Consider the following 12349-nt stretch of genomic DNA (forward strand, 5'->3'; position numbering starts at 1 on the left):
ACAGTGAGCCATCGTATTCATGCATAAAAAAACTAATAATGAAAGAAAAGCATTGCAAGTTTGAATTTTGTAAAGTTAGTTTGGGAGAGGTGGGAAAATTAGTGTTATCGATCAATTATGACAAACCTCCTGGCACTGACAACTTAGATGGAAAGCTACTGAGGATGGTAGCTGACTTTATAGCCACTCTGTCATATCTTTAATCTGAGAATAGAGGAAAGTCACTGTCCTCCGGCCTGGAGGGAGGCCAAAATAATTCCACTACCCAAGAGTGGTAAAGCGGCCTTTAATGGTTCTAACAGCATACCTATAAGCTTGCTGCCAGCGCTTAGCAAACTGTTGGAAAAAATGGTGCTTGACCAAAAACAAAGCTATTTTTCTGTAAACAAATTAACAACAGTCTTTCAGCATGCTTATTGAGAAGGGCACTCAACATGTACTGCACTGACACAAATGCTGATGATTGTTTGAAAGAAATTGATAATAAGAAGATTGTGTGAGGTGTACTGTTAGATTTAAGTGCAGCCTTTGATATTATTGACCTTAACCTGTTGTTGAAAAAAACATATGTGTTATGGCTTTTCAACCTCTGCCATATCGTGGATTAAGAGCTATCTATCTAATAGAACTCAAAGGGTTTTCTTTAATGGAAGCTTCTCTAATGTCAAACATGTAAAGTGTGGTGTACCACAGGGCAGCTCTCTAGGTCCTGTAGTCTTTTCTATTTTTACCAATGACCTGCCACTGAAATTAAACAAAGCAAGTGTGTCCATGTATGCTGGTGATTTAACCATATAGGCATCAGCAACCACAGCTAATAAAGTCACGGAAACCCATAACAAAGAGTTGCAGTCTGTTTTGGAATGGGTGGCCAGTAATAAACTGGTCCTGAATATCTCTAAAAGTAAGAGCATTGTAGTTGGTTCAAATCATTCCCTAAGTTCTAGGCCTCAGATAAATTGTGTGGCTATTGAACAAGTCAAGGAGGCAAAATTACTTGGCTCTACCTTAGATTGTAAACAGTCATGGTCAAACATATAGATTCAATGGTTATACAGATGGGGAGAGGTCTGTTCATAATAAAGACATGCTCTGCTTTTTTGACACCACACTCCAAAAAGCAAGTTCTGCAGGCTCTAGTTTTTGTAATCAGAGGGCTGAAATAAATACTATGCATGCCAGTCTCTCTTGGCTAACAGCTGAGGAGAGACTGACTGCATCACTTCTTTTTATAAGAAACAATGTGTTGAAAATCCCACATTTTTTGCATAGTCAACTTACACACAGCATGTCGACACATGTCGACACACACACATACCCCACCAGACATGCCATCAGGGGTCTTTTCACAGTCCTCAAATCCAGAATAAATTCAAGAAAGCGTACAGTATTATATAGAGCCATTATTGCATGGAACTCCGTTCCATCTCATATTGCTCAAATAAACAGCAAACCTGGTTTCAGAAAACAGATAAAGCAACACCTCGCAGCACCATGCCTCTCACCTACTTGACCTACAGTTGAAGTCGGAAGTTTACATACACCTTAGCCAAATACATTTAAACTCAGTTTTTCACAATTCCTGACATTTAATGCTAGTAAAAATTCCCTGTCTTAGTTCAGTTAAGATCACCACTTTATTTTAAGAATGTGAAATGTCAGAATAATAGTAGAGAGAATGATTTAGTTCAGCTTTTATTTCTTTCATCACATTCCCAGTGGGTCAGAAGTTTACACACACTCAATTGGTATTTGGTAGCATTGCCTTTACAAATTGTTTAACTTGGGTCAAACGTTTCGGGTGGCCTTCCACAAGCTTCCCACGATAAGTTGGGTGGATTTTGGCCCATTCCTCCTGACAGAGCTGGTGTCAGGTTTGTAGGCCTACTTGCTCGCACACATTTTCTCAGTTCTGCCCACACATTTTCTATAGGATTGAGGTCAGGGCTTTGTGCTGGCCTCTCCAATACCTTGACTTTGTTGTCCTTAAGCCATTTTGCCACCTCTTCGGAAGTATGCTTGGAGTCATTGTCCATTTGGAAGACCCATTTGCGACCAAGCTTTAACTTCCTGACTGACGTCTTGAGATGTTACTTCAATATATACACATCATTTTCTTTCCTCGTGATGCCATCTATTTTGTGAAGAGCACCAGTCTCTCCTGCAGCAAAGCACCCCCACAACATGATGCTGCCACTCCCGTGTTTCACGGTTGGGATGCTGTTCTTCGGCTTGCAAGCCTCTCCTGTCACGTGCGTCGTATGAATTGGACCAAAATGCAGCGGGGATATGTATGCTCATTTTCTCTTTTATTGAAGAAACAAAACAAAAACACACGAACAAAAAGAACGACGAAAAACAGTCCTGTCAGGCACACAGCTAAACAAGGAACAACTACCCACAAATCCCATAGACAAAACACCCCTATAAATAGGACCTTCAATTAGAGGCAACAAGAAACAGCTGCCTCCAATTGAAGGTCAAACCAAAAAACTAAGCATAGAAATAGACTAACTAGAATGAACATAGAAATACACTAACATAGAACATGAACCAAAAAACCCCGAAACACATAAAACAAACACCCCCTGGCACGTCCTGACCAAACTACAATAACAAATAACCCCTTTACTGGTCAGGACGTGACATCCCCCTTTCTCCTCCAAACATAACGATGGTCATTATGGCCAAACAGTTCTATTTTTGTTTCATCAGACCAGAGGACATTTCTCCAAAAAGTGCAATCTTTGTCCCCATGTGCAGTTGCAAACCGTAGTCTGGCTTTTTTATGGCGGTTTTGGAACAGTGGCTTCTTCCTTGCTGAGTGGCCTTCCAGCTTATGTCGATATTGGACTCATTTTACTGTGGATATAGATACTTTTGTACCTGTTTCCTCCAGCATCTTCACAAAGTCCTTTGCAGTTGTTCTGGGATTGATTTGCACTTTTCGCACCAAAATACGTTCATCTCTAGGAGACCGAACGCGTCTGCTTCCTGAGCGGTATGACGGCTGCGTGGTCCCATGGTGTTTATACTTCCGTACTATTGTTTGTACAGATGAACGTGGTACCTACAGGCATTTGGAAATTGCCCCAAGGATGAACCAGACTTGTGGAGGTCTACAATTATTTTTCTGAGGTCTTGGCTGATTTCTTTTGATTTTCCCATGATGTCAAGCAAAGAGGCACTGAGTTTGAAGGAAGGCCTTGAAATACATCCACAGGTACACCTCCAATAGGCTAATTGACATCATTTGAGTCAATCAGAAGCTTCTAAAGACATGACATCATTTTCTGGAATTTTCCAAGCTGTTTAAAGGCACAGTCAACTTAGTGTATGTAAACTTCTGACCCACTGGAATTGAGATACAGTGAATTATAAATTAAATAATCTGTCTGTAAACAATTGTTGAAAAATTACTTGTGTCATGCACAAAGTAGACATCCTAACTGACTTGTCAAAACTATAGTTTGTTAACAAGAAATGTGTGGAGTAGTTGAAAAACATGTTTACATGACTCCAACCTAAGTGTTTGTGAACTTCCTACTTCAACTGATAGTTTGTGTGTATGTATTGATATGTAGACTACGTGTGACTTAAAAAATATATATATGTAGTTATGTCCTTGAGCTGTTCTTGTCTATTATGTCATGTTTCATGTTTTGTGTGGACCCCAGGAAGAGTAGATGCTGCTTTTGAAACAGCTAATGTCACTCTCTCCTTCTCTCCTCCCCACTTTCATCCCCCCTCTTCCTCCATCTCTCTCTCTGTACTCACTTATTCGTGCTTTGGTTTCTAATTATCTCATCTCATCTCTCCTACCCCTCCCTCCCCTTCTCCCTCTGTCCCACCCTCTCTGTGTACTCACTGGTTCGTGCCTTGGCAGAGACAGTCTCTCCCACACTGTTGGGGTATTGGGCGATGACCGTCACCAGGTAGTCTGTCCCTGACTTCAGCTCTCTGGCCACAAAGCTCCTCTGACCTGCAGACACTGTCTCCTGCAGGGGTAGACAGGGTGGGAGAGAGGGGTAAGTACAGGAGACAGGGGTGCATAGTTCTGGTTCACAAGAGGGCTGCAGTGTCAGCTGGTTTTTGACCAGATACTGGTTTATACCTGAGAAACGAGGTGTGTGGACACTCTCTAGATAAACCTTACTACAAAGACACAAAAAACAGCATGATTGTGGAACTTAAGTATTGCACTTGTGCACCTCTGACAAATGTAAGCCAACATTCAAAGCTCCTGCTGTAAATAGGTATTCAATGTCATAACATAGCAACAGCTTTTGTCAAATCCTTTGACTCAGGTGAATGTTCACTAATGTCATTCATTATTATGGTCATGAATCATGATTACACACAAGCGCACACACACACACACACACACACACACACACACACACACACACACACACACACACAGTCACAGAAGGGGAATTTCACTGTTTTCCAGCCAACGTTTAATCTGCACAGACACAGAAACTCAATCAAACTTTAGATCCACCCATTAAAACATGTTCCTACTCAACCCAATCCCGCTCTGTCTCTCTGTCTGTCTGCCATGTAGCAGGCTCCCAAAACTACAATGAGCTATTAGAATCTGGGTCACATTTATAGTATGAGCTGCTGCACATCCCCTGAGTCAGGAATGAACAACACCCCCCCCAGCCAGCAGTGCCCACCTGACGCAGCTCCGCTGTAATTGGCTGGCCCAGGCCAGAAAGGGGCGTGTACTGCACCACATAGCCACTCACAGGCCCCCCTGCGGGAGTCCACCGGAACCTGAGCGAATCAGAGGTCTGGCTTGAGAACTGGAGGTTAGAGGGACCGGAGAAAGCCTCTGCCAGAAAAAGAGAGAAAGAGAAAGAGATGGAGAGTGGAAGAGAGTGAAGACAATGAGGGAAATACATATAGAGAGGTGATTTTTATTGTGTAATAGACAGCAATGTATTGTACTGAGCTGAGTATGTTCCAGTGTAATGTATGGCAGTGTGTCTTTACCATCGCTAGCATAGACTCCACCTGAGCTGGAACACACACGTGGGCCCACCAGGGACAGCAGTGTGTTGAGCAGCTTAAAGTCCCCCACAAAGAATGTGTAGTCCCTCTGAGGAGGAGTGGCTATCAGAGCCAACTCAGTCTGGTCTGCACTCTTTATACCTGACAGAGACATAAACAACCAGTCAAATACTGTACACACACTATCAAGATATACCGCCTGAGGCTTGTGGTCGGGATTAATGAGTCAATGTGGCAAGTCAGACGGTATCGGAGCATCAGGTCTCGACCAACAGGTTCTGAGACAGCAGTTTTATGGCTTGGAGGTAGAAGCTGAATAGCTAACCCTAGCTGGCTACCTGCACAGACCTGCTTGCTATTCACCTGCACCTTATGAGACTACTTGCACTGACGCTCAACACACCCAACCCATACACTCACACACAAGTACACACTTATGGTCATCATTGCTGTTACTATTTATTTAAGCTGCTCAATGAAGTCACTATTCACTTTACTACTTGTAAATAACTGTCATAATTTACATAGCACATTTCATATTTGTACAACTTTTTGACTTACTTGTTAATATTTTGATTTTGTTATCTGACTGACATTTGACTTTGATTATTGTGATATTGATATTTGTACCTCACTGTTGAGGAGTGCTTGCAAGTAAGCATTTATACTGTGCATGCGTGGTGGCAGGTAGCCTAGTGGTTAGAGCGTTGGGCCAGTAACTGAAAGGTTGCTGGATTGAATCCCCGAGCTGACAAGATAAAAATATGTTCTGCCCCTGAACAAGGCAGTTAACCCACTGTTCCCTAGTAGGCCGTCATTGTAAATAAGAATTTGTTCTTAACTGACTTGCTTAGTTAAATAAAGGTTAAATATTTTTTTTAACTTTCATTTGATTTGTCCTCACAAACCTACCCACTGCAAACATCTCCACTCCCAGACTGCGCAGCTTCTGAGCTGGGTCCCTTACATTGTCTTGAGACTTTCCATCTGTGATCAGTATACAGACCTACATCAGAGAGAGAGAGGAATATGTCATGGTCTGTCACAGGACAAAATATAGTCAGTCTTTCACTCCATTCTATCCCTCTGTCAGACCTTTGAGACGTTCCGGATGGAGGTGGGGTTGAAAAAGTTGTCAGCGACAAATTTGAGGCCGGCACCTGTGCGAGTGTTGCCACCCTTGTAGTTGAGGTTCTCCACAGCACTGACCAGCTCAGTGCCATTCAGGTAGGTTGTGAAGGTGAACTCCACCCTGAACGGGACAAAACACACAACAATAAACTACTGCATCGCCTGGGGAAAAACATTCACCATTATTAAGGGGGTAAAAAACTATTGGTAACAGACAAGAAAGAAGAGTCAAGTGTTAATGTGAAAGTATTGTACAAACAGATCATTTTTAGCAGAAACAAACATTACAGACAAGAGACTCAGTGTCTGACCTAGAGGTGTCGCTGTACTGCACGGCCCCGAAGCGGATCCCTGATTGGCCCACAGAGCTGGCAAAGGGCTTGACGATGCCAGCCATGAAGCCCTTGACCTGCAGGAAGTTGGCCCTGCCGATACTTGATGAGCCATCTATCAGGAAGACTATGTCTGCTGCTCCAACATTATTACACCTGCCTAAAGAGAGGTGCATTAGTGCATCTGTAGCTTAGCTCTGAGAGTTTAAAATGTGGGCTAAAGTAGGGCAGGCTACCACGATGAAGCAAGTAGAGAGAGTTAGTGCAGACATACATGCCAATTTATTCGGTACACCCATTTAGTACCGGGTCAGACCCCCCTTTGCCTTCAGAACAGCCTGAATTCCTCAGGGCATGGAAACATTGCCCAATTGGTGCCAAGGGACCTAACATGTGCCAGGAAAACATTCCCCACACCATTACATGAGGGCATGGACTCATGCTGCTTACGCTAAATCCTGACACTGCCATTGTTACATTCCCCAGTTTCTGTGTTGTAGTTTGTATATTTGTGAGTGTGTTTCAGGTAATGGCTTCCTGAAATTCTCCAAGCAGCTGATTGGTCGGCCCCATTGCTGATTGGAGAGCTGACCCCGCCCCCTCGTCAGGACGCAGCTGTCTCCAATTAACAACCCCACCTAAAGCTATATAAGCCAGTGTTCTGTTGAAAGAGATGATTGCAGAGAGATATTTGTTGGGAGACCCAGAGATAATGGTTGAGAGTTATAGCATGTTGGTGGTTGCTAAGACATTTGGTATGTACTGTGTAGTTGTTGCTGTGAGAGCTGATTTTAATGTTCTGTGTTAGTTTGTTGCTCAGAGAGCTTCTTTAATGTCCTGAGTTAATAGTTTTTTCTCAGTTTGTTGTGAAGACATTTGGAATATTCTGTTTCATTTGTTCCCAGGGGGGAAGGGGAAGGCACCTAGGGAGTGCTTAGGCAAGAGGCCCGCGGGCATACATATACCCGTAGTAGTTTATTGTCATAACACACTAGGAAAGACCTGGGTGGACCATCCCCTGTATTTTGGTTAGTGCACCAGGTGGTACTAGTTAGGTAAGTAGTGGGTAGGCAGGTAAGGTAGGAGTGGGGGCTTTGATATTTAGTTTCTTTGCTTTGGTTCCGTCCAGCCCCTTTTCCTCAACTTACCGCGTGAAGGAATAAATTCCCAGTAAACGGTATTCTCTGCCTTTTTGTCATCCTTGCTCACACCTACACTTCCATACCTTTTTCACACCACGGAGAGTTAAGTTGTAGCAGGGTGTTGCGTTCCCTCTATCTAGAGGCGTGTGTAACATAATGGGGGTTCATCCGGGATTCCATTAAACCCACCGAACCCTGCTGCACTGAGCTCTCTGTGATTTGTGATTGAAGTGTGATGGTAGGTTGTGAGTTTGGGTGACTAGTTTAGTTTATGTGTGTTTAGTGGACTTCTGTGTACAAGATGGCTGCCTCAGCCATCTCCAAGTTTTTTGAAGCGCCCTCTATTGATTCTTTGGTGAGGTTTCGGAAAGCAGACCTTTTAGCTGTAGCTGACCATTATGGGTTTGTTATCCCTGAGAAAGCCCTATAGGGTGAGCTTTTGGTGCTAGTCAGGGAGGGTTTAGTGAGAGAACACATTCTTTCGTTGAAAGATGATGAGGGAGGCTTCAGGAGAGGAGACGGGTAGACCTTCCGACGCCAAGTCGGCGGACAGGGCGGAGGAAGGGGTTGCTCGTACCCCCTTTACATTGCCCCGATTCGATCCTTTATCTTCTGCTTCAGGTCATTCAGGCGGGACCGCTAGGTTGAAGGTGAGGCTGGCCCGGTTAGAAGTGGAGCAAAAAGATAAAGAGAGACAGATGAAGTTTGAACTTGAAATTAGGAGAATGGAAATTGACAAGGAGGTGAGGATCCGACAACTGGAGCTAGACGCTGGCTCCAGTGCGACTCCACAAGCTGCTTATCATCAAGCCCACTTTGTAAGTAAAAATATAGCTTTAGTCCCTCCATTCCGAGAGTCGGAAGTTGATTCCTATTTCTCTGCTTTTGAGCGTGTGGCCGCTGCGCTACATTGGCCACCCGAGGTTTGGCCGCTCCTGCTACAATGTAAATTGTCTGGGAAAGCCCAGGAAGTAGTAGCTGCTCTCTCCCTGGAAGACAGTTTACAGTATGATATAGTTAAAACTACCGTGTTGCGGGTTTGAGTTAGTGCCTGAAGCTTATAGACAGCGCTTCAGGAACCACAAAACATCTCAACGTACTTTTGTTGAGTTTGCAAGGGACAAAGAGTCTCTGTTTAATCGCTGGTGTTCAGCCAGCAAAGCTAACACCTTTGCTGATATTTGGGAATTGATGCTGTTGGAGGATTTTAAAAGCAACCTCCCTGATAGAATTGTAGTTCATTTAAATGAACAGAAAGTGGTGACATTGGCCCAGGCAGCAGTGTTGGCAGATGAGTACGCTTTGACACACAAGACTGTCTTTGGTGCACCTCGTTTTGAAGGTCGAACGATTACATCATCAGTGCCTCGTTCGGGTCGCTTTTCCTCTGACAACCCTAAGCCTTTTCACGAAATCCGTGAATGTTTTTACTGTCACCAAAAGGGTCATGTGATTGCGGACTGCCCGGTTTTGAAAAATAAATCGAAACAGTTCCTGTCACCAAAAATGAAAAGTGTGGGTTTAGTCAAGTCTATGGCTCGTCCGTTGGACCGAGATATTGATTCAGCATTTGAGAAACCGGATCCTGTCTATGCTCCGTTTATATCTGCCGGTTGTGTTTCATTAACGGGAGAACAAGCTGATGGAAAGCCTATACGAATCTTACGAGACACCGGGGCGGCGCAGTCAGTAATCGTTACTGATGCTTTACCCTGGTCCTCTGAAACGTATTGTGGCTCTCATGTTATATTACAGGGTATAGAGACAAAAACAGTACCTGTACCATTACACTGGGTCCACTTAGTGTCAGACTTGGTATCAGGACGTTTCCGTGTTGGTGTAGTGTCTACACTGCCAGTAAAAGGAGTCACATTGTTACTAGGGAATGATATCGCTGGTGGTAACGTCACTCCTGTGTTAGAGGTAGTAGACAACCCAGAAATCAGAACTACAGATGAGAAATTGGTTCAAGCATTTCCACATGTTTTTCCAGCTTGTGTGTTAACGAGGGCACAATCTCGCAAGCTAGGAGATGTGGTGGATTTGGCTAGTTCCATTTTTGAGAAGGTTGAGGTAGAAGACAATGCACCAAGTATTCCTTCTGAAATGCCGACAGTTTTTACCCCCGTAAAAACTAAGGCAGGGGAAAGCGAAATCGCGCCCCAATTACATGACATTCTTTTGTCTGTCACCCCCGAGAAGGTGATTGAATGTCAAAAGGGAGACATCAGTCTTCGCAAGTGTTTTGCTTCGGTAATTTCCATTGAGGAAGCTAAAACTAAAGAGACTGCCTACTTTATGGAAGCAGGAGTTTTGATGCGTAAATGGGCAGCTCATGACACCGTTAGTGACTGGAGTGAAGTGTGTCAAGTGGTTGTTCCTACACTGTTCCGACAGCAGGTGTTGTCACTCGCCCATGACCAGGCGTGGTCCGGACACTTAGGGATCACGAAGACTTATAACCGAGTCCTTCGACATTTCTTTTGGCCAGGTTTGAAGTCTGACGTTGTCCAATTTTGTAAAACATGCCATGTATGTCAACTCACTGGGAAAGCGAATCAAACAGTTCCTCGTGCGCCGCTCTGCCCGATTCCTGTGGTGGGGGAACCGTTTGAAAAAGTGATAATTGATTGTGTAGGTCCATTGCCGAAAACCAGGTCAGGTAACCAGTTCTTACTAACAATAATGTGCAGTGCTACTCGATACCCAGAGGCTATACCTCTCCGTACAATAACGGCTAAGACTGTGGTGAAGGCACTTGTGAAGTTCTTCTCTACGTTTGGACTCCCTAAAGTAATCCAAACTGATCAGGGATCCAACTTTATGTCAAAGCTGTTCTCTGTGTTAAAGACGCTGTGTATTTCCCATCAGGTCTCCAGTTCGTATTATCCGGAGAGTCAAGGGGCTCTCGAACGCTGGCATCAGACGCTGAAGGCAATGTTACGCAAGTATTGCATGGATACCAGTACCGATTGGGATGAGGGGGTGCCCTTTGTCCTATTTGCTATTAGGGAAACAATACAAGAGTCCTTAGGGTTCAGCCCTGCTGACCTTGTGTTTGGACACACCCCACGGGGTCTGCTAAAAGTTTTGAAGGAGCATATCTTATCTCCTACACCCAGTAGCGCCCCTAAAAATGTGTTGGATTATGTCAGTAAGATGCGGGAGAGACTGCACACTGCATGTGCGTTAGCCCAAAAGTCTCTCTCCTCTACTCAAAAACGCATGAAGTTGCATTATGACAAAAAGGCTGAAGGCTGTTCTTTTGCACCAGGGGATCAAGTTTTAGTTTTGTTGCCAATCCCTGGCTCATCTCTGTCAGCACGTTTTTCTGGACCATATCTTTTGGAAAGGCTACAGTGACTTACTTAGGGAAACAAGTAGGACGAGGTCAAGTGCGCCCAGTAACTGGCAAAGTGGAAGCAATTGTTGCTTTTCCTGCTCCCACGACTCGCCGCCAGTTGCGCAGATTCCTGGGGATGGTAGGTTACTATCGTACTTTCTGTAAGAATTTCTCGACGGTAGTAGCTCCCCTTTCATCTCTGCTTAGTCCGACGGTACCATTTAAGTGGTCCCAGGACTGTAACTATGCTTTTGAGTCCGCTAAAGCGCTACTTTGTAGTGCCCCAGTGCTTGCGGCCCCTAATTTTGACAAACCTTTTAAGTTGGAGGTAGACGCTAGTATAGTGGGGGTGGGTGCGGTTCTCTTGCAGGAAGATGAAGATGGAGTGGATCGACCCGTCAGTTTCTTCTCCCGTAAGTTCAACTCGTGTCAGTCAAGGTACTCCACAATTGAACAGGAAACGCTGGCTTTATTGCTAGCATTACAGTTCTTTGAGGTATATGTGGGTTCCAGTGCCTTGCCTGTAATGGTCTTCACGGACCATAATCCTTTGGTGTTCTTGAAACAAATGTACAATCAGAACCGCCGCCTTATGCGGTGGGCTCTGATTGTACAAAGATATAATGTACAGGTAGCCTATGTGAAGGGCTCGGAAAATGTGGTTGCCGACGCTCTATCACGGGTTTAATAACTGGGGATGCGTTGATTTTTGTTATTGCAAACTGTATGTTTGCATATTTTGTGGTGGGTGTGTTACGTTCCCCAGTTTCTGTGTTGTAGTTTGTATATTTGTGAGTGTTTCAGGTAATGGCTTCCTGAAATTCTCCAAGCATTGGTCGGCCCCATTGCTGATTGGAGAGCTGACCCCGCCCCCTCGTCAGGACGCAGCTGTCTCCAATTAACAACCCCACCTAAAGCTATATAAGCCAGTGTTCTGTTGAAAGAGATGATTGCAGAGAGATAATGGTTGAGAGTTATAGCATGTTGGTGGTTGCTAAGACATTTGGTATGTACTGTGTAGTTGTTGCTGTGAGAGCTGATTGTAATGTTCTGTGTTAGTTTGTTGCTCAGAGAGCTTCTTTAATGTCCTGAGTTAATAGTTTTTTCTCAGTTTGTTGTGAAGACATTTGGAATATTCTGTTTAATTTGTTCCCAGGGGGGAAGGGGAAGGCACCTAGGGAGTGCTTAGGCAAGAGGCCCGCGGGCATACATATACCCGTAGTAATTTATTGTCTATACACACTAGGAAAGACCTGGGCGGACCATCCCCTGTATTTTGGTTAGTGCACCAGGTGGTGCTAGTTAGGTAAGTAGTGGGTAGGCAGGTAAGGTAGGAGAGGGGGCTTTGATATTTAGTTTCTTTGCTTTGGTTCCGTCCAGCC

At 44.4% G+C, this 12349-nt stretch overlaps 1 protein-coding gene across 3 annotated transcripts in view; it reads right to left on the reverse strand.

Moving 5' to 3' along the window:
- LOC106583145 (uncharacterized) overlaps positions 1–12349 on the reverse strand; it is a 130546-nt gene that overhangs the window by 85555 nt on the left and 32642 nt on the right. For all 3 annotated transcript variants that reach the window (XM_082967484.1, XM_045705128.2, XM_045705131.2), the window contains exons 3-8: positions 6462–6642; positions 6115–6271; positions 5932–6025; positions 5002–5160; positions 4683–4840; positions 3869–3998 (exon numbers count right to left, since the gene is read on the reverse strand). In XM_082967484.1, coding sequence (XP_082823610.1) covers positions 3869–3998; positions 4683–4840; positions 5002–5160; positions 5932–6025; positions 6115–6271; positions 6462–6642 — 879 coding nt within the window. The remainder of the gene's footprint in view (positions 1–3868; positions 3999–4682; positions 4841–5001; positions 5161–5931; positions 6026–6114; positions 6272–6461; positions 6643–12349) is intronic.

This window comes from Salmo salar, chromosome 22, assembly GCF_965601325.2.
Source record: "Salmo salar chromosome 22, fSalSal1, whole genome shotgun sequence".
In the NCBI taxonomy this organism is placed as follows: domain Eukaryota; kingdom Metazoa; phylum Chordata; class Actinopteri; order Salmoniformes; family Salmonidae; genus Salmo; species Salmo salar.